The 25,421-nt window shown below is 49.5% G+C and overlaps 1 protein-coding gene across 3 annotated transcripts; it reads right to left on the bottom strand.

Moving 5' to 3' along the window:
* Nucleotides 1-816: 816 nt before the first annotated feature.
* SIN3A (SIN3 transcription regulator family member A) lies at nucleotides 817-25,421 on the bottom strand. 3 transcript variants are annotated; one of them, XM_015872673.3, is made up of 21 exons: nucleotides 25,284-25,421; nucleotides 20,865-21,085; nucleotides 19,617-19,793; nucleotides 18,464-18,570; nucleotides 17,658-17,940; nucleotides 16,033-16,284; nucleotides 15,532-15,684; nucleotides 15,038-15,196; nucleotides 14,179-14,268; nucleotides 13,166-13,284; nucleotides 11,956-12,166; nucleotides 10,913-11,029; nucleotides 9,978-10,216; nucleotides 8,878-9,061; nucleotides 7,890-8,463; nucleotides 7,306-7,475; nucleotides 5,779-5,952; nucleotides 4,916-5,008; nucleotides 4,500-4,594; nucleotides 3,762-3,969; nucleotides 817-1,998 (listed from the first exon to the last, which is right to left on the bottom strand). In XM_015872673.3, the coding sequence occupies exons 2-21, from the start codon at nucleotides 21,051-21,053 to the stop codon at nucleotides 1,768-1,770; spliced, it is 3,825 nt and encodes a 1,274-aa protein (XP_015728159.1). In that variant the 5' UTR covers nucleotides 21,054-21,085; nucleotides 25,284-25,421; the 3' UTR covers nucleotides 817-1,767. The 3 variants fall into 3 exon arrangements, with proteins under 3 accessions (XP_015728159.1, XP_015728157.1, XP_015728158.1); XM_015872671.3 differs by having other exon boundaries at nucleotides 25,272-25,306; XM_015872672.3 differs by lacking the exon at nucleotides 25,284-25,421 and adding an exon at nucleotides 24,319-24,476.

Genomic DNA, 25,421 nt, shown 5'->3' with positions numbered 1-25,421 from the left:
TCAGTTCTTCATACCCGGCTCTGTTGCAGGAGGGAGACAAGCAGCCAGCCCAGAGATCCCTGCCAGATTGTGGTCACAGCAGCAGCAAAGCCACGCTCCCAAACCAGGAAGGAGGGAAGCAGATTTGGGTGCTCAGACTGGCAGCACTGGTTTGTGCAAGGAAAAGCTGCCTCCTTTGAGGAGGAGAGACAGTGCAGTTGTGTCTGTCGTGGCTTACGAAGTCTATTACGTCGACTTCATTTTAAAATCAGAATCTTCCCTGCGTTTAAATATCTGCCAGCTCTAAACTTCTATACTTAAAAAAATATATATCCCATATGTGGATTTCACTAGTGAAATGCACCAAGACCCTCCCCCGGACCCTGCCCTTCTCTTGCACGCGCACACCAACACACACACAGAGCAGCTCTATCCAATACTGGTTTGGTACTTAAAGATGTTTTCTCCAATACTGAGAGGGAAAAAAATTACACGAGCACAATCAACCTCAGCTAAATAGCTCAGCAACACCTCCCAAAAGCGAAGGTCCTTAGAGCTGGAAGACTAGGTGGATAAAAACTACCCACCGGAACGAAAACGTTAAAAAAAAAAACAACATTAAAAACTATATAATATATATTTATATATCTCAACAGACCGCTTTATACCTCAGTGGTGTGAAGCACAAAACACTCACGCTGCCTCTGTTTTTTTCCTCTCAGATTGTGAAGCCAATCATAACAAGGTGGGACGCTCTCCCATCTTCTTTCATCCCCCAGTGCTGCACGGTTGCATCTCAGACCAGGGACAGGGCTGTGGATGAGCGTCTTCCTCCAGTAAGAACAAAGACATCATTTTTATTTACAAAGAAAAAAAACAAAAAGGAGAGAAAAGCAAAAACCCCAAAGTTTCCACACAAAAGCACTACAATGATAACTCCCTTTGGTAAAAAGTGTAATCAATGTCCTCATAGGGTCTTGTCTGTTGGTACTAATTCTCAAGCCACCTGGTACTATGGTACACAAGAAGCTAGTACAGTTATGCTAGCACATCAAGCATACTTCCTTTAATTAAAAAACAAAACAAGGAAAAAAAAACCCAAAAATTGACAATTTGTACATTTATTTACAAAAAAAGGAAGGGAAACGTTAAAATCGTGGTGTTCTCTGTTGTGTGTGTGTGTGTGTACGTACATGTGTGTGAAAAGCTGGTGCATGGCACTAGGAGAGACTAGTAAACAAGCAGGTACAAAAAAACAGTTCCACTGGCACTAGAAAGGACAGACCAATCTGCACTGGTTGAGTCCAGCATGGGAGGGAGGGGAGGGAAGGGAGGAACTGAGGGTCCGAGGGCCCACTGGGGAGCCCAGCACCTCTGGGCTGCGGGACACATCCAAGCAAGGAATCTGAAGACCACCGAGGTGGTCAGGTGGTGGAGAGCCTCCTCCATTTCTCCTCCCTCGCTGCTCAGGCCACCGGGGAATAAAGCCTCAACACTGCTGGTGCGTATGAGCTCGTTGCGTCTCTCCAGGACCGCTCAGGTTCAAGAGGGTCCTTCCCTGTGGGGCGCATGCTGAAGTCCAAGGGCCGGCGGGCAGGGCTCCCAGCAGGTGCTGGGACACCCGTGTTCCTACAGAGAATCCCGCTGGTGACAGCTTGTACCAGCCACACACTAGTCAAGTGGCCATGTAACGGAGATACACAGTGAGGGGAGAAAGGCATCTTCCTCGTTTCCTTGATGCGCACGCACACACACACATCTCCCGGGATCTTCCCTGGCCCAGGGCATTTATGGTGTCTTGAATATTGTGCCGTATTTGACGCGGTACTTGTTAATGCTCACAAAGTGCAGGGTCTCTGTGTCACAGGTGGTGGTGCAGGGCACCAAGCCCTCCAACCCTTCGCCCATTAGCCACTTGCTCGTCTCGGCTGCCATCTCACGGGTGACGTGCTCCTTGGTCCATTTGTCCACCCAGGCCTGGAACCGCTGGTGCAGCCGCTTGCTCACTCTTTCATGGGACTACAGAAACAAAGAGGTGTTAACGAGAGGTGGCTCCAGCCCCAAGCTGCAGCGTAACACATAGCAAAGAGGCCAGATCTGCAGCATAAGTGCTGGCCCTTGGCTAGTGGCAAAGGGAAGGTCCTGAGGAAGGCCTCCACAGGTCTCTTCCCAAGAAGCCTACCTCTAAGAGAATCACAGGACAAAAAGAACTTGGATATACCAAGAGATTGTGCCAAAAACAGGCCATTCTGGCACAGTGCTCTTTCTCTCTTTCTTTTATATATTTAAAATATATTTTCTTGCATCCTACCATGCAGTCAACAGGTTTGTGGTTAAATGTAGCTTCTGCATTTCCTTCAGCATACTGAGAAGTTATGCTGCACGCTATCGTGTAAGAGGTTCAGTAATTTGATGAGGTTAAGACACTCTGCGATAAGCACCAGCACATGGTACCCTGCTTATAAAGCAGTTTTTCCAACCTTGTGCCAATTGAATTGGGTAGATGGAATTCAATCGATCAAAATCCCCAGCATCGACATTTCAAAGACCCAATGCTGAAACGGAATACTCTATCTGATGCGAATATGAGTTTAACTAAATTACAGCTCATTAAATAAAACCATTACTTGTATTTCATCAGCAAGAAATAGATGAGAGCAGTCCTTTTAGAAGCTTAAATAAATGTCCAACAGAGCTGTGAAGGGATGATTTCCTAGGCAGGAAGCAGAGGACACCTCTCCCACTCCCTCATCTCCCAGCCAATTTTCTCAGCGGTCAGTAGGTCGCTCAGGAAGACAGTAATTGAATAAACAGAAACCCATTTTCTGCAGCTACAGAAGAGACTGCTGCTGACAGAACCTCTCAGGTACCTCTGCTTCTGGTTGCTTAAGCCAGCAGCTTTCACCAAAGTCTGACCCTTTTCACTTTCTTTTGACATTCTAAGCAACCACGCTCTGGTTAATGCTTTGTTTAAGTAGATTGTAATAATATTACAGCAAAGTACTTTAAACTTCCAGCCTACATAGCCATACTGACTGGAGTTTACTCTTAAAGCTCTCCAGGTTTTCTCTGCTGGGCAGAAATATTCCCATGGGACGAGAACAGTGTCAGAGCATTCTGAACACCTAACCAGGTTTCTCCACTCAAATCCCTCCTTAGGATGAGGATTTCAGATCCCCACGAAAGCACCCATGGTGGTTTGTGGAGCTGTGAGCTCCCCTGCGCTTGTCCTTGCCATAAAAGCAGTGGTTGTAGAGCAGCTCTGCCATGAGCGAGCAACCAGCTCTCAGTGACTGGGGACAGGAAAGGCTGAGGGATGGTACCCAGAAGGAATGGCTGAGACAGAGAACGTTTGATGCTCTGCACTCTGACTTCTTGTTGAGGAAGCCCTGGAAGAACAGGATGTCTCAAAAGGCACTATAATTGCATGCGGAGGACAGGTCTTCCCTACAACATGGGGACCACCATAAGGGGAAAATGTCTCCTGGATAAAAAATTGAGGAGCTAATGGTCAAAACACACTCTGGAGAGAAGGGGAGGGGCGAGAGGATGAGCAGAGTAGAAGGCAAGAAGAAAAGATTACACCTTAGGAACATTCAGTAGATCTTTGGTGTCTGGGGAAGACAGAATAGCACACCATCCTCCTGGCAACACAAAGACTGCTGAATGTTCCCCTGGGACCCCAAAGGACATTACATCTGGCTCTTCCCCATCTGACTTTGGGAGCAAGAGGTCCCAGGAAAGCCCAGCTGCCCACCCCAAGTCCTTCCACTCGCTCCTACCTGCTGAGCTCGCAGCAGAGCAGTCCTCCTGTACATGTAATCCTCCGATTTGATCACGTACACCATCTTATAGGAGTTCAGTTTGAATTTACACTCCAGCTTGTCCAAGCTCTCCACGTTCTCCATGGCCTTCTTACTGTTTCCCTCCTTCCCTTCCTTCTCCTGCTGCTCCCGACCACGCTGACACTTACGGATCCGCCTCAGATTCCTGCAAACCAGAGAACCCCTCTTGGAATTAGTGCCAACCCTCTAGGACTGCAAGGCTGGAGGTAGCTGCTGCATCTGCGCTGGCCCCTCAAGAACCTGACCAACAGCTTGTATCAAATTCATTCAGATTTAGGCCTCTACAACAAGACACCCCATGGGATTTATCCATTTCTGAAACCACAGCTATTTGCATTCAGCTCCCTGCTCATGAAAAACCCTGCTGTGGCACCCAGTGGTTCTAGGCAGAGGGTTACTGTAAGCCAAGGCAGAAAGCAGCCCTCACCCTCTCTGCCACCTGCAGATCGTGCCATCTCTCAGTCACTGGAGAGCAGGAGCCCAGGGTGGACCCACAGGCTTTCTGGACAAGCAGCAGCACAGTACCTCTATGCTGCACTGCCAGCATAATGGCTTCTGTAGTGGCATCAAAACACAGGTGATACCAAAGGCCCAGAGCTGCAGGAGAGCACGACCCTTTGCCCTCCAAGGGACAGACCCATCAGGGAGGGTTCATGGCATAGCCTGGCCACTTACCTGGGCAGGAAGACTGGTTTCTGGGCCAGGTGCTCCCGGAGCTCAGGGGAGGTAGAGTCGGAGTTGACGTACCGCTCCACGTAGTCTGACCAGCGCTGGAAGTGAGCACACAACAACATAAGGCACTGCTTTCCCACTGAACCTAAGCTAAATTGCAAGTCACACAGGAGAGCACTAGGACACCTCTGAATGCTCCCTGTATTTAATTCCTACAAAGGCAGGTACAACGCTTCTCTTTGTGATTTTCTGGCTTGTCTGATATAAAATAAACCAGGAAGGATTTACCTACTGACATCAATGAAAGCTTTACAATGCTTTGTTGATGTCTCTATATCTTGTGCAGACAACCGACTGGACATCCTTGTCCAGCAAACCCTTGACCATCATAGTCATCTCTCTGGCCATGCAGCTCTTACCTCTGCTTCTACAGGGTCATCAGAGTTCTCCTCCTCTGTGTCCAGCAGTTCAATGGTTAACTGAACTTGGCCTCTGCTCTGGATGAACATCAGCTGTAAATCAAAAGGCAGAAGGGATTCAGTGAGGTTTCCAACAGAACAAAATATACCCCTCTACTTCTCTCTGGGGTAAATGGACAGTGAAGCAGCTTGCATAGTCTTAAGGCAAAAACCTGCTCCCTGCATTACTGAGAGCAAAAGAAAAGCACTGGCAGCACTGCATACTCTTTGAGGAACAGGAAAAAGCTTTGGAAAAATCCTTGTGTGTTGATTTTGGAGAGGCATGGGTCCCTCATGATCCCCTTTGCTTTTCTCTACAGTACTGTGCTAATTCAGAAAGGGCCTGATCATCTCCTGCATCTTAGCAAAGGAAGTATGGATTTGATTAGTATAGCACACCACCTTTATTCAGCCACGTGTACAGCCAGCAATGATTTAATGCCCAGTCTGTATTAGCAGATCTTTCCACAGCCCACAGAGGTTGAGACACAAGAGAAATGGGAAAGTCTGAGCTAACAAATTCAAATGGGAGACATCAAATCAGTCAATGTGAAGCATCAACATTCTTGTGTGCTATTCCACCTTGCCCACTGGGACTGATGTAGGTTCTGCCACGGGCCAGCTGACAACATGCTGGAAATACCACCAAAGTGATTTTTCTGGGCACCTAAAGTATGGGGGCACAGCACCAAAACTTTCAACTTTGTGTAGCTCTAGAGACCTGAGGTCTCTTGGGTGCCTAACCAATGCTCCAATACCAAAGGACTGGCACCTACTTTCAAAGTAAGCCCTTCCCTGCTCTCTGCTTTCCCACCAAGCTCTACCTTGAAGCAGTTCTCCTCCGACATGAGCTGCTCAGCTTTGCGCTGGTACGTTGCCTCCAGAAGGTTCCGAGAGGACTGTGAAGCCAGGAGGCCTCCTGTAGCCCCGTTGTTGTTCTCTGATAGGTAGAGGTCTGTGACCTGCACGCAGATCTCATCGCTCACTATGTGCTGGAGCTGCCAAAAGAAAAAGCAAGGGGAGAGTGTTTGTGAGGGAGCTGTTAAACCCAAGCTGAAAAACAAAAGAGACCAAACGCCTTTGTGCTCGGTGTATCCTCTTGCAAAAGGTATTTCTCTTTGCCTGGGGCATCTTGGAGAGCTTGCTGTAACATGCAAACCAGGGTGACCTACCAAAACCCTGAGTGCAAAAAGCAGCTGGGAAGATGAGAAAGGCTCCAAAACTCCCTTTGTGAGTGGGCAACAGGCAGATTCTGGCTTGAAAGAAAAGCAGCACATAAGGTTACACGTACACCTCTATTTGCCTGCACTGTAGGTTTTAGAAACAAAAGCTACCATAAGGATAAGGAGGGACTTGCTGACTGGAGGCTGCTACGTGCCCATCAGCATACAGTAACAAGAAACAAAGATGTTACCAAGTGCTTAAGCCCTAGGGGAAAAAAAAGGGGGAAAAAAAAGGTTGTAAAAGCATGAGTTTAAGGCTACGTGTTTAGTAAATTCTTCCAGTGGTCATGAGGAGAACAAACAGCACTACCTTTTAAATTGTAAGCCAAAAAAGAAGAAAGAAGCAGGTGGCAAAGAGGAAAATAACTACGTGCAGGAAAGCCTGTGAGCAGCAGCAGGGTGGGAAGGGCTGTGCTGTACTCAGCACGGGGCTGCTGCTGTCTGTGAGGACAGTGGGGAGAGAGCTGATACCAACTCCTTGCTTAGTACAAGTTGAAAACTGGAAATAGCTCGACTGTCCCTTCAATTCAGTTTAACTCTGGACTGAAATCAAGAGCTTCTGAAAAGGAATGGCCTTTCAAGCAATCCCACTCCCTGCCTCTCGCATCTGGTTTTGCTCTTTACGCTACGAAGAATTTTTCCCTTGGTCACACATTCTTCCTACGTGCCCAATAAGAGGACTAGAATCTAACAAGCAGCCCGAGCTGCTCAAGCAAGCAGATAAAAAGAGACAAAGCTTTTTAGAACAGGCACGTGCTGCTCTCACAGCACTGAAGAGAATGAAAGAAATTATTTAAATGCTATTTAATTCTTTTTCAAAGTTAAAGCAAGATTAGCTCCGCAAATGCTTTCAAGTGGAAAACTTATATCCCTATAGCTTCAGGAAAACAAAGGGAGAACGCCACACGTAGAGAAAGGATATTCTTCATAATTTAAATACACCAGAAGTTACTTTTCATCACCTCTCCTTTGAGCAGTCTCAAAGCTGGGTTAAAAAACACCTGCAATTCAGCTGCTTATGCCCAAAATGCCACGTATAGGTGACTGACACGCCAGCACACACTCAGGGATGCAAGCAACCTTCCCTGCTCTAGCCTGGCACCCAGCCCCAGCCCAGCCAGCACCCACCTGCCGCACGATGCTCTGGATCAGCTTGTCCATGGTGAAGGCAATGTAGGCATGAATGGTGAACATCTCACGCAGGGAGTCCTCATACTGCGATGAGTCCATGTTCCCATCCAGGAGGTTACGCACCATGTCCAGGAATGCCGGGTAGTAATCCTCCACGTCTATGTCCACTGCAACACAAGAGCAAGAGGGGTGAGTGTGGGAATGCCAGGAAAACCCTTCCCACTCCCTGTAGGACAGGATGGAGCAAGAGCTCCAGCCTTCAGCCAGCTTTGTTACTGGGATCTGTCATATGTTCATCTTTTAAAGACCACAGGCCATGGGTACTTTCACAGTCTCTGCCTTTCCAGCAGTAGCATCCTCCATGAGGTTTCTGGTTCTGGAAGGATTTTATTAAGTTTGTCATTAGGGGACTGAAGGATGCTTTAGATACGCAAGTGTGAAATTAAAGCTCTCATGAAACAACTGCTGCATGATACTGTTCTGCTGCGACTCCCTCCCACCCCACATCTTCCCATCTCAACTCCCTGCTGCCTAATTACAGTAAAAGACTGAAGCACCTGCATGCCCTCAAGGTCACTCACTTGGCTCCTTCAGCCTCAGCTGGATGGCAGGGCTGTCACTCTTGTCTCTCTTGATGCCCAGCACTTCCCTCTCCCATTCCCTCTCCCTTGTCTCCTCTTCGATCTGCCTCTCAGCCTGGGTGCAGATCCGCAGCAGCCGCAAGCACAGGATCTGATGCAGCCGCATGAAGATGTACCAGTTGCTGTTCACGTAGAAGAGGTTGTAGACCTCATCCATGCCCCGCAGCTTCTGGGCTGTCGTGTTGTTGAACATCAGCTTGGTTTTGGGAGGACTGCCCCCCACACCGTTGTGCTTTTTTGCGGCTCCAGTAGCTTCGTCCACGTCCATTTCCTCTTCTTCCTCCTCTTCCACATCTGAGAGTTCACCTCGCTGAGCAAACAGCAGGTCTGGAATGAAGTGGTACATGATCTGCTTGATTTTGTACTTGTCCTCTTTCTGGATTCCTGTCTGCCGCTTCACATGGTGAATGATGAGGGAAGCAGCATCCTCCAGGATCTGCTTGTCTTCATAGGCCAACGAGAGGTGTGGGCCTGTGGGAACCCCAGCATTGTCTTCTGAAGCCTGCTCTTGCCTCTACAAGTGAGAAACAAGACACAAATTAGTTCCACACGCACCTTCCTTTGCCCACAAATCTTCAGAAAGCTCTCCCAACGACACAGACTTCCTCTCTCATTACACCCCCTCGCAACAGAGGAAGCACCAGGCCTCCCTCCCACTGCTGCCAGAAGGCTCTCTGCGACAGATGCCAGAAGTTCACAAACATTCCTCCTGTTTACAAACCTTCTCCACCCCGTTTCTGTTCTAGAAATGGAGCCCACCTGCTACCAGCAGGATGACAAGCCTCCAACACAAGCAGATATCCCAACACGGAGAGCACAGCCCTTCCACAGCGAGCATCTCACTTCCCAACCACACCAGCACCAAAAGGAAAGGAACTAAAACTGCACATGCAGACTATATAAGCTTGAGGGAAGGAAACCATCTTACCTCATCATAGATGCTTTCAATCTCATTGAGGAGACTCTTTGACCTTAGGACCTTGGTATCGTTCTGCTTGAAGTTGATGCCCTGGTGGTCCAATGACTTCAGATAATACTTCTCATTCTGCTCTCGCCAGACTTTATTAAATCCTCTCTGGGCTTCTCGCCACTCTTCCTCTTTCATCTTTAACCTTGGATCAAGAAAGCAACGGTGAGATAAGAGACATAAAGGTCTCTGAGCTTGTAAGGAAAGCCTGAGACTTGGGAAATGTGCATCAATGACAGCAGTCCCACTGAGAGGAGTGTTACAAGAGCAGCACTCCGCACACCCTTTGCCAAACAAAGCCCCCTGCACACCTCTGGATACCTGAGCTTCCTGGGAACACACTCCAGAACCTCAGCTCAGTATCTCAAGCAAAGCACCTGGTGCAGCACAGCCAGAGCACTTCACAGAGCAGTATCCTGCAGCAGGGTGGGCACGCTGTGACCTTGCAGGTACTGGTGGCAAAGTGGTTTCCCTCCCCAGAGACAGTATAAGCTTTGTGGGGGGAAATGTACCTCCTTTAAGTGGTGCTACAGTTGTGCTTTTAGAGAACACTTCCTTGTTTATACACCGAGAGGATAAGGACAGCACATTACTGTATTAAATGTGTAAACAGCCTCCTCCTTAAACAACTCCAATGAGCTGCAGCCCCCACTCCTTTTTTTGTGTGATCTGTTGCAGGGAGCTGACAAAAGGAAACTAATGAGGATCCAGGCCTGAGCAGCCAGAGCTCACAGCCTCGCACAGCCATGGGATTTGGAAAGGGATCGTATTCAGCCCTGAACAATCCACATGGCACAGCTGCCTCATCTTACATACAAAGCTATGCAAAGGCTGAAGAAGAAACAAGGTTCAGAGGAGACAATAAAAGCTCTGCATCCCCCCCAGCTGAGCATTTGTGTTTCAAAAGGTGACTGTTATAAAACACAGTGACCGATCAGAATGGAATGCCTTTCTCAAATTGCATCCCTGTGCAGGTCAGACCCTCCAGGGGCAGAAATCAGCTACTTCTACATAAAGGTGGACCAAGGCAGAGCCCCCAGGGTACAGTGTCAGCGTGGTACCTTTTCAGGACTATGGGAACAGCAACAGATGGGTTCTTCCTGAGCCCATCAATGATGTCGGCTGCTTTGTCTGCATATATCCTCTGCAGGGCCTTGCGGTGGATCACCTCCGAGGTGCCTCCCAGGGTGTTGTCCAGCCGGAACTTGGCCTGCTCCTCAGCAGACAAGCGTGAGAGTTTCTTCTGGATGGCCTCAAGGACGCGAATCGTTGCCAGGTTGGTCTCCAAGACAACGTCCAGCTGAAGCGAACAGTGCGTTAGCCAGAGTTGAATAGATAAAACATGATACTTCACAGACTAACACTAAAGCGACATGAAACAAGAAGCCGGGCGTGTTTAACAAGGTGGATTTCAGAACTGGTTTCCACGTTTGGCTGCGCTGAAATAATCCAATTATATTTTATCTGCAGCCCAAGTAATGGCGTGTCAGAATTTAACGTCTACCAGAACGATGCTGTTAGGAAATTACATCTTCCATATGGGAGTAGAAAACAATTGACAGTTCCTCTACAAAAGGACATGACAGATCTGAGCACATTCAGGTAATTGCCAAGCCAGCTCCCATTTTAAGTCAAGAAGTCAATTATTTAACATCCTGAACGTATCGTTTCTTGGATTATTACAGGGGAATGTGTTCTTACAAGCTATGCGGGCATAAAGGGCTAAGAAGATGCATTGATTATATGCTGTCCATTGAACAATTCCATCTGAAGTGACGTGAGAGAAGAGCTCGGTGCACAGAGCTTGGGAAAGGGGTGGTAGCTTGGAGAGATACATGGTTACCCCAACGCTGCCTTTTGCTTTCAGATAATGCAAGCTCTTACGCAGAGAACATGCAACAGACAATAAGAACAGACTGTACGAAGCAGCATTAAGGATAGAATTAAATCAGTAGCTATTCACAGAACCCCAAGGCTTCCAAGGAAAACAACTTACCTCAAAACGCTCATCTTCACACCTGTAGATGTGCTCTTCGTATTGCGTCTTCTTGGAGCTCACAAAAGTGGAGTCTTCAGACCAGGAAGGGAAGGAGACCCAGGTGTCATTCAAAACCTTGCAGTACGACAGAGAAAGACAAGCATCACAGTCAGTCTTGGGAGGGGAGTGTCACAGAGATGCTTGGCTGCTGATGGAGGAGCAGCAAAAATTGCTTCTCCCTTCCACTGCAGAGGATGCCCAGCACCCACAGGGCAACCTCTAACAGCCAGAGATGAAACAACCCAGCGGTCTGGAAAACTCATCCATTGGAAATGTAAGAAAAGACTTGGAAGGGAAGAGAGAAAGAGAGATGAAAGGAACCTTTCCGATCCATTGGAAGAACTGGCTCACTGTGGTTCACTCATCCCACGTCTGATTCACCACTGACAGCACCAGGTGGTCATAATGCTAACCATGACCAATGGACACAACGTGGTTTCTACCTCCAAATGAGACTCAGTAGGAGCATCAATCCATAACCCAGCAACGCCTTTCCTGACTAAAGATGCTGAGAACCTCCAAAGCAGGAATGGATCATCCAAAAAAACCTCAAAGAGACCAAAGGCAACAGAACAAAAGCTTCTGGTAGGTGATCTTGAAAAATCAAGCCTCATTTTCCTCAACCTGAAGCCTGAACAACCAAGACATTAAAATCTTGCAGAAAGAAAAGTTTACAGCTGCATCACACAAGATACTTCTGAGATACATGTTAGGACTTAGATTAAAAACTTACAGTTCTTTCTTGCCTGGGTTGTTTTCACTATCCTGCCATCCAATTAACCACATATCACTGCTCACTGCTTGACTTGATCACCTGCATTCATCCTCATTTCTCAAGGAAAAGAGGCAAAACTGGGATGCTCCATAATCTTCTGCCTGTTTGTTCTCCCCATTGACAGCAGTCACCCAGGAAGGGGGCTTCCAACACCGGCAAAGGAGCAGGATCAGTCAGCACCACTCCTCTCCAACCAAAAGGTGGATACATGAAAGGAGCTGCTTACCTCTTTACACAGTGGCGTCCGCCCCGTGCACTTGGGCTGCTGGTAGCTCTTGGGCAAGGCGCGGTAGCTGGAGCCCAGCCTTTTACAGGAGGCATAGTCTATCTCCATGGCAATCCCTTCAGTTGCCCGTTCCTTGGGATACGTCTCCATATGAACAGACTCCTTATAGCCCAGAAAGTTTTTAAACCAAGTGAACAGTTCGGGAAATTTCCTAGAAATAAAAGGAATGAAGTGAAAAAAAACCCATCCAGCTAAACAGGAAGCAGCATGCGGTGCTGAGCTGTGCTACTGAGGCTAGAAATGCTTGTAAGAGACACAGATGCCCAAGAAGACCCTCTGAAGCAGTTTGGTGTGAGGACCTCTCTGCTCAATCCCACTTGCACCAAGTGGGAACCAAGTTCCTGTTGGTCAGGTGGTGGACAGCTGCAGTGATATGAGAAATCGGGCCTGTTACTGGAATCACTGCTCATCTATTGCTTTCCTATTACACGACTGAAAGTAATGTCTGACTTCAGAGTAAGAGAACTGCAGGACACCTTTTCCAACACAGATATTCACCCTTCCAGCACAGGTGGAAAATGGAAGAAACCCAGGTTGTTGTTTATTTATGTTGAATATTTCACCTTTCCTAACCAAAACCAGCGTCCTGCTGATGCCTAATTCCAATGGAGCTGCAGAAAACATAAGTTCTTTGGGGTACTTGCCTTGCACAGCAACCAACATAATGGGGTCTCAAACCCAATTTACATTGCTGCTGCCCTCTGCCTAGGAACCAGGAGCTCAAATCACAGAAACAGTTGCCCCAAGCTGATGAGAGGATAATTATTAGTGATTTTTTGTGATTAATACAGACTCATTCTGTACAGTACTCGAAGTTATAATTTCTATTAAACAACAGTACTGATTATCAGGTTTGGCTTCAGGGCAGAACACAGTTGCTTTTTTGGTAATTTTAATGGCTTTGTATAAGCACTCCTTTATTTTTTAGGGGACATTTCCTATGTAATTGGACAGTTGAGCTTTTCTTGAGTGAAATAATCTATGGTTCCAGAGCATGAGGCCACAATAGCATGATGTGGACTAGTAATAATACAACGATAATACAAACTACACAGCCACAAAGGTTGGCATTTCATTCCCTGCTGCGCATCACCAACAGATGCACTGGATTTAGCTTCTCCCCTCACACAAAGAAGCAGGCTCCACTTACCCCAGGAAAGGGGAAACTAGCTGCACCAGCTCTGCACGGGATATCACCTCCTGGTTGAAAATAACCAGGCAGCGAAGGAAGTTTTCATATGCTTCTGTGCTTCGCAGAGCTTTGCGGACCTTGGGGAAGAAGAGGGGAAAGGGTTAAGGTGAGAGCAGCTCGTCCATCAGAACCCAGGAGGTTTGCATTCAACACTGTGCTTCCTCCACCTATGCAGGACTTTGTTGGAGAGGCTCCAAGGAGCCAGAAAGAAGAAGGAAGCCATCTCCTTGCTGTTACGCCTGCCACTCAAGTGCATTACCTTGAGATGAATGAAACTCCCAGCAGCTGGACCACAGACAAGCCCAGTTGTGCCTGCAGCACCATGGACCCACCTGGGTGGGGATCAAGGCTAAGAGACCCATGTCACAGTGAACACCCCTCCAGCCCCCCCACCACATTACAGCTCAAATCATCCCAGATGCAGCAAGCTCTGCAGCCCTCAGCACGAGAAAACAGTGCAATTCATTCCAACACCATTACTTTTCCCACGAGAACAGTTAGCATCTACACATCAAACAGATCTATCATTATTAAGGAATTCATCATTACAGTTACAGTTCTGCAGCAGGGATTTCTACGTTTACTCATGGGAACACCTACGCATCCTCCGAGTGATAGAGTGGTTCCCAGTCCCCACCAGCTGGTTTAGTGTGCTGAAAAACACACGTCAGCAAGGCTCTGATGCCAAGCCTTTCTCCCACAGAGCATCAGCAGCAGGTGAGAAGGTAAAGAATGACCCCCAGGGAAAACAAAAAGACACAGACGTCCGTGTAAAGAACACTACCAGTCTTTTATAAAATGCAGCAGATCTGACACAGAGGTCAGACAATACAGCTGAGGTCAAGTAGACCGATGTTATCAGCGTGGCATATATATCCCAGACCTCACTGTGACAAAGAAATCAGGATGTATGCAGGCTACAGGCATCAATCAGTGACACCAGAGCGTACTCTCTCAGTCTCACCGCTCACCTTCTCAAAGAACAGGGATTCTGTCCCCACACCATGCTTGCTGGCTTCTGCCAAGGACTGGTCTTTTAAACCAAGCAGCTTTGGTTTCTTCTGTTAAGAAATAACACAGAAAAGGGCTGTTCAGCAGAGGAAGTCACTGTATTTTGACCACGTATCACGCAAGGGCTTCAGCCTCCAAACCACACCACTTGTTCTCAAACATAAGAGGGGCTTTTTCAGAAGGAAACTTGTTTAAAACGTGGCCTCCACGTTAACCTATTCATCTTCAATTAGTTGCACAGAACACCTTGTATTTTTAATACAAGGTGATATCTTTTCCTCTAACAAGTTGACTGAAACAATCACTGCTTGTAGTATCTCAGTTTCTAACTAGTGTGCAGGATTATCAGGACATTTTTAAACCATCATCAATCATTCAGTTGACTCTTACACCTCCCTAAAAGCAGTGAACTTCTACCTCCTGTACTCCACAAAGGCTTAAAGCTGCCTCCGAACAGGTTTTAATTGGCTGCATTTTGAGGAGAAAAGCTGGAAGGGGAAGAAAGTCACTGGATTTAAATGATACAGCTGGATGTGCCAATACTTTTCTTCCCCACACAAGACATAGCACACAAAGCAAGCACACTTGTCCTAGTGCAGAGGCTCTAAACCCACCAGACCATTCTTCTGACACAGCTAAGCCTTGCGCTCTCAAAATGTGAGTAAGCTGAAGAGGGCAAACTCAGCTGCAGGAATCATCATTTATTGCTGCACGACAACATTTATCACATGAAAAATGAATAAGCCTGATTCTGCTCTAAGTTTTGCTTTAGTTTCCTGGGAAACACAAAGCTGCTGAGCTAGAAGCACGTGCCATTACCTTCACTGGAGGGGTTGTCCCCGCACCCGAGTGCCGCCGGATCTGACAGCCGTTCTGGTTGGGTCTTTGCTGCTTGTTGTTGAGCTGTGGCTTCTTTACTGTGCCACCGTGATCATTTCTCACTGACTCCACCTTCTCTGCAGTCGTCTTGCTTAACAGCTTAGTTACAAACAAAGGCACAAGACCATCAGAGCCGAGCTTTACCTCCTCAGCCAAACACTAGTACGCCTGCTCCTCCCAGCTCTAGGTGACCAAACTACCTTACTATGGTTATGGAAGCCTTAGAACAACCCTTCCAAGCAAAGGAATTGTATTGAAAAGACTAGTTATTGACAGAAAACAGTCTATCATCCTGACCCATCTCCTAAACTCCATAAAATATGACCACTCCAACAATGAAAGACAAGAAAAGCCTGTTGTTCTGAGCACTGGCTCCCTATATGAGCACTTCCCCACTAAGTACTCCAGCCCCAGCCTGCCTCAAATAGACTCACCACTGAGCTGTTGGCATCTGGCAGAAACTGCCCAAACTCTGAGAGCAGATCCTCCTGGTTCTTAAAGAGGCGAGCCACCTGCGCATACACCTCCTGCTCCGTCAGTGCTGGTGTGTAATTGCCCCCTGCCTCCTTGGCATTGCGCTGCTCTTTCTGTCATATAAAGAGAAGGGTCAGATGAAAGGACGTCTGAACTGTTTCAGTGACAAAGGAAAAAAGCCTTTGGTAATACAAAGAATGAAGCAGCAAAGGTCTCAGCACCTTAAGCAAAGGACTGTGCTAAACGCCCACTGGCTGTGGACTAGGGGGGCACTGATCAAGGAAGTGACTCCTTCACTTTTAACACAATCAAAGCTCTACTTAGCTTGCTGGCCTATGCTAAGCAAATAATTATTTGCACTGGAAAACATCTATACAAAGAAGTCCAGCAGAAGACCAGAATGCCCATCTCAGGCAGCAAAGAAAAGAGAAATGACTCCACCTGGCACTGCCAAAGCTCACCTGATACGTATGGAGGATCTCCAGGAAGGCTTTGTAGATGTCTGGTTGCCCCTGGAAGCGGTTCTTGATCTTGTTGACATAGTTGATGGCGTGATTAAACTCGACAGGCTGATTGTTCTGCAGGGACGGTGTGGTTCCCAAAGAGATTGTCACAGGTGTGTGAGGCTGCACCGGTGGTGAGCGTGGGGATGCGTATGGTGGAATTGGGGGAGTCTGCTGGCTGGCAGGAGTGTGCGCCTGCAGCTGTGATGGCTAAGGGGAGAAAGAAGGAGCCACATCAGACAAGGGCAGATGCTTTATGCTCTGAGTAAATGTACCTGTATCCCACTTATGTGCTGTATCCTGAGGATGGTGTATAAATGTACATGGTGCCAACAGGGATTTCTCTGAGCTGAAGCATCAAAGACACAGCAGCTGGACACTTCCCACTACTACACCCAGTCAAGCAATCTCTATCCATAACCCTGGATGACTTCTGATACACTTCCATAAAATACTGGTTTGTTTGTGTTTGTTTGCTTTTTCATTAACTCATTTTAAATAACTACTCCCCCCCTGGGCCTAGGGAATTTTAGCGCTATCTTCCACACACTCAATACTTCCAAGTAGTTGTCTAAGCAAAAACTGCTGTCAAGAGCCAAAACTGCGTCATCCCATTTCCCAACCCGTGTTTTAAAGATTAACAGAAGCACAAACAATGGCAGACTGAGCAGAAGAGAGAGCCACTATCCAAAGCAAACAAATAAAGAGAAATTGGGTGGGCCAGCAGAGATTCGTATCACAAGGAAGAGGGAACACCAGCCCCTCCAACTTATTCTGAGCAGCTGGTTCTCCCTGCCACTTGCTTTTGCCTGAGATCTGACAGGTGATATAGTCATCAAAAAGCAGAAGCAAAGCATTCAGGCTCTCTGTAACACTGCAAGTTACTTTGTCTCTAGTTAAGAACGCTGGGGGTAAGGAAACAGCAAGAGAATAGGGCAGATTTTTCAATATGGAGACCAAGGATACAAGGTTAAGAGATTAACCCTTGAAACTTTGGGGGATTCTTTCCCTCCTTTGCACATTTGGAGGTTCAAATACACCGTGTTTTATCTCAGCTGAGCTCTTAAAAACCTTTTGTATTACCCTATTCTGTTTTCAATCACATAAAATACATATGGTGGATGCAGCATCTGGATTGTATCTAAAGCAGAGACAAATTCCCTTCATTATTGAGAGGTCTCAGTTTCAGGCACACAAACTGATACTTGAGACAGCATTGCGGTCATTTTGTTTGAACCCTTGCACTTCAGTTTTGTCAACAACTCCTGCACCCATCCAGCTGATGTCTGCACCAGACTCTCCTTTCTGTTTGTTATTGTTTTGCAGCAGCTGGCCAGTCTGAAAATGAGACTTTGAGCAATAGTGTCTACCACGTCACTACGCCAAGCATTTGGAAACAAGTACAAGCTTTCACACCGAGGGTAACGTCTTCACCATGGCCTCTGCTTTACGAGGAATTCCTTGGGATTTGGGTTATTCTGCAGCAACAAATCCCATTTAATTCCCCACTTCCACACCAGTGTCAGCTGGAGGCAGTCAGTCCCGCATGCAGGAGCCAACAAACACCATTCATTCACGCTCACCTTGCTGATTTTGGCGGGTGGTGGCTGCGGCGCTGGCTGTGCTGGTGTTGGGGTCGACTGCGCTGAAGGTTGTGACTGATGCTGGGGCTGGGGCTGCGGCTGGGGCTGCAGGCCATGAGTGGGGATCTGGTGAACCTGCCCCGGGGTCGTCACGTTCACCATATCATTTGTCTGCACCTCAATCTTGTAGCCAGGAGGCAAGAAGGTGTTGAAACCCATAATCAAGTCTGGGTGGCCCTTGAAGAGCTGCGATACGCGGCTGATCACTCCTGGAGTGTCAATGCTGAGCAAGGAATAAAATCAGGATGTCACCATCTTCTAACTCACTCCCTATGGCAACCCAAGCGCGACAATTCTCCTTCTGCATGTACATCTTACCACGTATAACCAATGACAAACCTATGAAACACAGCAAGACTCATCCCTATAAACATGTTACCAACATTAAGAATGACATAAGAACTATTTTATTTGTTCAGACTGATTCATATCAATGAGACCCAGCCGTAAGGCAAGACCAGCAGACAGCCAGGTCAATCAGCTAGCAAGGCTGAGCTTGGGAACTGCAGCTCTAAGCAGAAATCCTTTTAGTATCAATGAAGAAATGGACATAAGGAATTCTGAAACTCTCAGAAGAGATTCTCAGATTCAGAACAGAAAGAACACAACTGGTTTCACGCTACCACGGAGCTATGCTGCTCTGGAATGGAAGGGCAGAGTTGAGCTCCTGCTCTGCACTGCCATGCCCACAAACATGCATACAGTGATAGCAGCCTGGGTGGAAGCAGCAGAATGAAGCTTGTTACCTCTGAGATTTGAATTCCTTCATAATATCCAAGAAGTCATTGTAGACCTGTGGCTGACTGCCGAACTGCAGCTTCACCTGGTCAAGGTATGACAACGCATCTTCCACCTGGAGACAAAACAGACAGCTTGCATTGGCACAGAAGATTTTATGTCAACTTCCACTGCACAGCAAAACACATATTTGAAAGCACAGCTGGTAGCCCTGAGCCTGGAAGGGGAATTAAGGATTGTGATCTTGGTTGGAGTAACACCACCACTGCTTAAATAACAGAAGCTCAGAAAACTACATCGAAAAGAAGAAAAATAAATAGCAATAAACAAAACAAAACCGACTCAAATCACTAGAATTAGTCAGAAGGGACATTCTCCAAATCTCCCATGTCACCAGTGATGTGACTGCTAGGATAAACAGAACCTAAACTGACTGAGCCATTTTTCCTGCATTCATACGTGGAAATTATTATGGAAGTCTAAGAATAAACAGAAAGTGGAAATGACATATTCAGAGGAATAGATGCCTGCCAGGTACACGCTGTCTGAAAGCCAGACATTTCAGTTCGACACATAAGGGTTTTGAAAATGGCAACTGTGGGCGGCAAATTGTTTTATGCCTCAAACAGCAAGAAGTTGATGAACCATTTGTGTACTAACATCCAATTTCCAGATATACTGAATGCCCAGCCCGCCATGAGTGCTCTGTGCTGTTTGTAATCAGCTGCACATGGGCCCTCTGCCTTGTTGGAAGTTAAAAGTCAGTGAGGGAAGAAGGATGAGCAGGGACAGTCCCAACTTTGCATCCTGGAGGGACAGATGGGAGAAAGAACCACATCTTACAAAACCATTTTCAGAGGGGAATGGAAACGAAGCAGAAAGGCATCTCATCCAGCAAAGTGCAGGTGTCCAGCTCAACTGGATGAGATCTCCCCAAGGTATCAATTCATATGTATGCCTTGCTGCTAGAGCTGAACCTAACACAACTACTTACAAGGGCTACTTTTGGTGGTGTTTTCTCTTTTTTAAGGTTTTACAGCACATAAGCCAACAACAGAGCCTTCTTCACTCCCACCTCAATTGTGAACTCCCTCCCACCGAAGCCATGCATTCAGAGAAGCCCCAAAGCTTCGGGCTGTCGCACCCACGTCCCTCCATTACCTTGAGCCTCTGGAACTGTTGCTGGCCCTGCACAGGCACGGCCGGGGGGGCTGGGTGTGCGTGGCTCTGCACCACCTGGCTTCCATGTGGCTGCACTGGGGCAGCGTGGTGGTGGCCGCTGTGCACTGCTGCCAGGGCTGGCCCGTGGCTGCCTGAGCTCTGTGGCACGGCTGACACCTGGAAAGACAGAAAGGACCATGAGTGTTTCTCTCATCACAAACAGAAGGATGTAATGCACAGGGAGCGTGACTCAGACCAAGTCAAGGCTCTCTCTTCTCTCTAAAAAGTTTGGAAGGGATCCTAAGAACCCCCCCGCACCATCCCCTGCTGCAGGTTGGCTGCCCCCAGCTCAGGCTGCCCAGAGCCCATCCATGGCCTTGAGCACCTTCATGGATGGGGCACCCACAGATCTGGGCAACAGCGCCAGCAACTCACCACCTTCATGGTAAAGAACTTCCTCCAAAAATTTGTCCTAAATCTTCCTTCTTTAAGTTTAAAAGCAGCAGTGGAAGCCTCTCGGAGCAAAAAGATGCACCTAACGACCCTGTGGTGACATCTTCTCAAACAGTTCAATTGCTTGAAAGCCTCCAATCTAAATGCCAGCCCGTTAAGCTCAACATCACCCAAGACAACTGAAGTTTGTGGATGGGACGCTGTTAGAACAAACCTTGTCCTTGCTAATGACAGAGCTAATCTCTGTGTGCACTCATCTCTAGGATTCAGAGACTGTGATCTGAATCATTCAAGAGAGTGTTGTTCAAATGAAGCCACATAGCACCACATTTTGTGGTCAGGGCCATATGAACAACAAAGCTGGCAACCTTAATTTGCTTCACAGAATCAAAGAATGGCCCAGGTTGGAAGGGAGCTCAAGAATCATGAAGCTCCACAGGCAGGGCCACCAACCTCCACATTGAATGCCACACTAGGCTACCCAGAGCCCCATCCAACCTGGCCTTGAACACCTCCAGGGATGGACAGAGCATCCACAGCCTCTCTGGGCAGCTGTTCCAGCACCTCACCACACTCAGAGTAAAGAACTTCCCCCTGACATCCAACTTAAATCTCCCCTCCTTCAACTTAAAACCGTTTTCCCTTGTGCTGTTATTATCTCCCCTTTCAAAGAGTTGACTCTCCTCCTGTTCATAGGCTCCCAAAACCTTGTCCCAATCCTGGACTTCTGCTGTGCAAAAGCAACGTGTTGAATGGCTTAACCATAATTTCCCCTCCAGGATATAGAAGACCCACCTGGTAGCTGGGAGTTACCGAGTATTGGATCCCCGTGGCAGACTGCATGGTCTCTGAGACTGCCTCATACACCGGTGGTGCCGGGGCGAGCACACGGTGCTGGTGCTGGAAGGCGTCGGTGCTGCTGGTGATACGTCTCTGCTGTGCCGTGTACACGGGTGACTCCTGCTCATCCAATCGCCGCTTCATTCTGAACTCATGCTCGGGAAGCACTAAAAAACCTGGGAGAAACAGAGCAATTAAAGAGGGACATTGATTAACCACTCCCTGCCAGCGCTGGGAACACCGAGTTTGCCAGGAGCAGGTAAGACAAGTTTCGTGCTGATTCCTTTACGTTGCTATCTTAAGATAGGGAAACAGAACTAAGATTCAGCATTCTGCATGAAACGTGTAATGCAAACACACAGCTTTCTTGATAGAAATAAAGCCCTGCTTTCCAGTTGAGGATTTGTTCTGGCACTGATAGCAAAGCCCATCCTGAACCTCCTCGGCAGCCCAGGCTGGATAGGATTCAGGCATCAGAGATGCCTTAGAGCACAGGAGGAGGACAGGGAGCTTTGCCTTGCTGCCTTGGTACAGCAAGCCCTCTCCAAAGCAAACCTTCAGCCACAGACACACAAGCTCCCCCAAAGTAAGTGTACAGGGCAGTGTAAACCCATCATCAACATAACAGACCAAACTAGTGGAGAAATATACAAAGGTACTGCCAGCAATACACGTGGCAGCCAGCTCCTCACCCAGCTCCTTTCACATGGTGGGAAGAACTGCCTGCTTTAAGTCTGCTTAAAGCTGCTCTGCAAGTTACACCTCCCAGAACACCAGCCCCAAAGCTTTGGAATATACTCTGAGCATGCTCCAGCAATTCCCTTAGCTCTTTGTAACTGCACCAGGTGTCTTTGTGCTCAGCTACTGGACGAACCAACAGCCTCCCAGGCTCACAGGGAGCTGCTCTCATAGCCTTTAGCTCTGAACAAACTTCTAGTTGTATGCTAATGGAGCCTGGACCGAGCAGAGCAGGCTGGCAGTGAATCCCAGTGCTTTGCATGACAATGCCAGGCCCTGGGCAAAGCCTTGGTGGCATCCATTTCTAGAAGGCTACACCAACATAGAACTGAAGCCTTGGGCTCTGCCAACAGCCAAGCATTGCAACTGCCCCAGCTCCTGCATCTCACGGGGAAACACGTGCTGGCAAACGCTCCCAAAGCACATTCCTTCCATCCCTTGAGGTCTCACTGATCTTTACCTGGTGTGTCCCACAGATCTGCTCTGTTAGGAGGGCAGACTGCAATGTAGCAAGCTGTACCTGCTGCAGAATGGTATTCCGAGGGTAACTACGACCACAAAATCACTCAGAACAGAGTGACATCACAAGCAGTGCTATGGTTACCATATGGCTTTCAGAGCAATGGAACACAGCCCTATGATGGGCAGCATTCTCCATGCGGACTTTGACTCAAAGCATTTAGAAAGCCCCAATTCAAATTGCATCATCTGCGATGCTTAATTGGGGAGGGAAAAATAAAGACTGCGAAATACAGCATGGTCTGGGTGAGACTGAGAGCAAGCCACAAACTTTAGGTACTGTCCTCCAATAAGAGCATCCATCTATATGCTCAGCAATGGCTTTACAGAGCAAGCTCCACTCTATAGAGACCACATGGACCTGCATCCCCTCCCTCCCAGCACCAATCTATCTTTTAACTTCAATCAGAGCATCTCCTTACAGGAATACACCCCTCCACAGGAGGATAAAAGCTTTTTCACTTTCCTTTTCCTGGGCTGTAAGTTCTCCCCTTGCAGGAGAGCAGTGAATAGTGCAGGTCTGCTGCGTGACACCTGTTGGAGCCACAACACTTCTGCACACACAAATGATGCTTTCAAGAACAAGTTGTGAAACCCAACCCCACAAGAGAGATTTCAGACCTTGCAGATGCAAACCCGAGACACTCCTGAAACAGGGGAACAGCACAGCTGCCGGTCAAGCATCTAAGATTTGCAGGAGCTGCTTTAAAGCCCTTAGGAGGCTGCAGAATGCCAGCTACAGGCACCTTGTGAATATGAACCTCTAGAGAGGAGCTCTGATGCCACTAAGAGCCAGAGATGAGGACAAATCCCAAGCAGAGGGACACTTTTGCATGTCACCTGCTGCCTGAGCAGGCTGGAAGGACACCCCAAACTCACAGATCCTCACATTAGCAGCAACGTTGCTGTCACATTGAATTTTAAGCGTTAGTACCTGGACTGAGCTGTGTAGAGTGAGGATGGTTTGCTCTTAAGGTGGAAAGGACCCAAAGCTTGGAAGCAGCCCATGAGTGGCTCAGGATCAGAGAGGTGACATCCTGGCTGCTTGCTCGTGGTATGCCCTGCCATGTGGGTTCTCCTCGAGCCTTGGCATCCTTACCTATGGTCTCCCTTCTCACATGCAGGCAGAATGAGAGCAGTACCTGCAGCCACTCTGTGACAGCAGAGCCAGGGGAGCTGGGAGAAAGCAGCACAGCACCGAGAGTGCACCCATAGCCCTGCAGCATGGAACAGCAGCCATAGAACTGTGTTGGCTTCACCAGCCACGATGGCTTCCCAGTATGTATGGCTCATACATGCTAGGAAGGTGAGCAACTCACTCCTGTCATGGTTATGCCTTTCCGACAAGCTCACAGCAGACTGGTGGCCATGAGCACAGCGTGAGCTATGTCTTCCAGCACCCGTACACAGCAGCGCTCTGTGCATGGCTTAAACGCAACGGGATCACGTTCTTATTTATGTACCACCTCGCTGGGCGTGCTGAAGGTTTCTATGCCCCCATTGGACACAGTGACCATGCATAAGTTGGGCTTGGAAGGGACCTGTGTAAGAGGAAGGGCTGGGTGCCCTCTGGCCGCTCTCCCTGCTTCAGCCCCAGCTTTACTCACGCTGCCCCTCAGCTGGGGGGGTGGGGAGGAAAGGAGTGGGGCTGTTCCTAACGCCGTGCTGTGGGGTTGGAACTACGTGATCCTCGAGGTCCCTTCCGACCCGGGTCATGCTGTGATGCTGTGTGGGAGCAGGATCCTACAGGTGCTTTGAATCAGCACAGGCTCCTCGTGCTCGCTTGGAAGCGCCAGAGGAGCCTCCAAAGCAGGAAGCAGGAGCCGTGAGGGCAGCGCTGCTGGGCCGAGCTGAGCCGGGCGGGGCGGGGCGGGGCGGGGCTGAGGCGGCCCCGCGTAGTGGGCGGCGCGATGGGCGGGAGGCTCCGTCCCGCAGCGCGCCCAGCGCCGCTCGCCCCGCCCGCCGCTCCCGCCATGCCGGGCTCCCCCCGCACACACACACACACACACACACACACGTACACACTCACACTCACACACTCAGGGCTCAGCGCGGTACCGGGCCCTGCCCTGCCCCGCCCCGCCGGATGGCTGCTCCCCCCCCCTCAGCCCCTCACGGCGCCGCGTCCCCCCGATGCCGCCTTTCCCCTCACCTGGAGGCGGCGGTGCCCGGCGGAGTCTCGCTCCGTCCCGGCGCTGCGCTGAGCCCCGCGCTCGGCCCGCGGGGGAGGCTCGGGGCGCCGATGTGTGTAACCGCCGCTCGGCCGCCGCGGCGGAACGCTGCCCGCTTCTCTGTTCCCCGGGAAATCCCGCCCCTCCCCGCCGCAGGGAGGGGGGAGACCCGCCTCGCGATTGGTCGAGCCACGCGTCGCTCAGCGCGCGGCCCAATCGCCTCGCTCGGCCCGCCCCCTCCGCCCGCCCCCATTGGCCGCGGCCGCCAGGAAGGGGATGTGGAGAGGAAGGGGAGGGGGGAGCGAGACCCGAGAAAAATGTCCGTACGGCCGGCAAGCCCCGCCCCCTCCCGCCCCCGCAGCCTTCCCATTGGGCGGCGGGCTGAGGAAGCAACCAATCAGCGCGGCGGACCGCTCCGCCGTCACGTCGCGGGGGGGTATAAAGCCACGCCCCCTCTCCGGGGAGCCCTTTTGTGGATGTTTACATCGGGGCGGACCGGGCCGTGATGGCGGCGGCACCGACCGCGCGGGACCGGCACGCACCGCCACGCCGCCTTTGTCCCACCGACCCCACACCACTTCCGGGAGCCAGCACGTGGGGGGGGGAACACAGCCAGCAGCCAATGGCCGCGGGGGGCGGGACCGCACGGCGGCGGAGCGGGCGCTCCCCACCCCCTCCCCTCACACACACACACACACATACACACACATATACACACACACAGACACACACACATATACACACTCACATACACTCACACACACACACAGCCGCGCTCCCCCCCCACTCGTGCGCGCTCCCGCGGCGACCGTTGGGCGGGCGGGAAAAGCGCGGGAGCGCGCCTCGCTTCCTCCCCCCTCAGAGCTCCCCGGGCCTTCCCATCCCATCACACCCCACATGAGGGGCCCGCTGGGCGGGCAGCGCTGTGACATACCCTGTGACATACCCTGAGCGCGCAGCGAGGCGTCCTGAATGGAAACGGGAACTCCCCCCGGGGCCCATTGGCCCTACGAGGCCGTTCGTCACCGCCGGACCGCCCTCGGGGGGCTGATGTGGGGAGGAGCGACGAGAAAGCAGCTCGGAG

The sequence above is a fragment of the Coturnix japonica genome, chromosome 14 (genome assembly GCF_054131305.1).
Source record: "Coturnix japonica strain WE chromosome 14, WE-NBRP24, whole genome shotgun sequence".
Classification (NCBI taxonomy): Eukaryota; Metazoa; Chordata; class Aves; order Galliformes; family Phasianidae; genus Coturnix; species Coturnix japonica.
The sequence above is the reverse complement of the archived record's forward strand: the minus strand, read 5'-3'. Positions and strand labels throughout refer to the sequence as shown.

Bases quoted from the DNA above. Each gene is read 5' to 3' on its own strand.
- SIN3A (XM_015872671.3), bottom strand. The intron at 18,571-19,616 runs GTAATGGAGGGA...TTTTGTCTCCAG, and splicing joins AACAGTTCCAGAGGCTCAAG to GTGGAAGATGCGTTGTCATA. The intron at 4,595-4,915 runs GTAAGAGCTGCA...GCTCACTTCCAG, and splicing joins ATGACCCTGTAGAAGCAGAG to CGCTGGTCAGACTACGTGGA.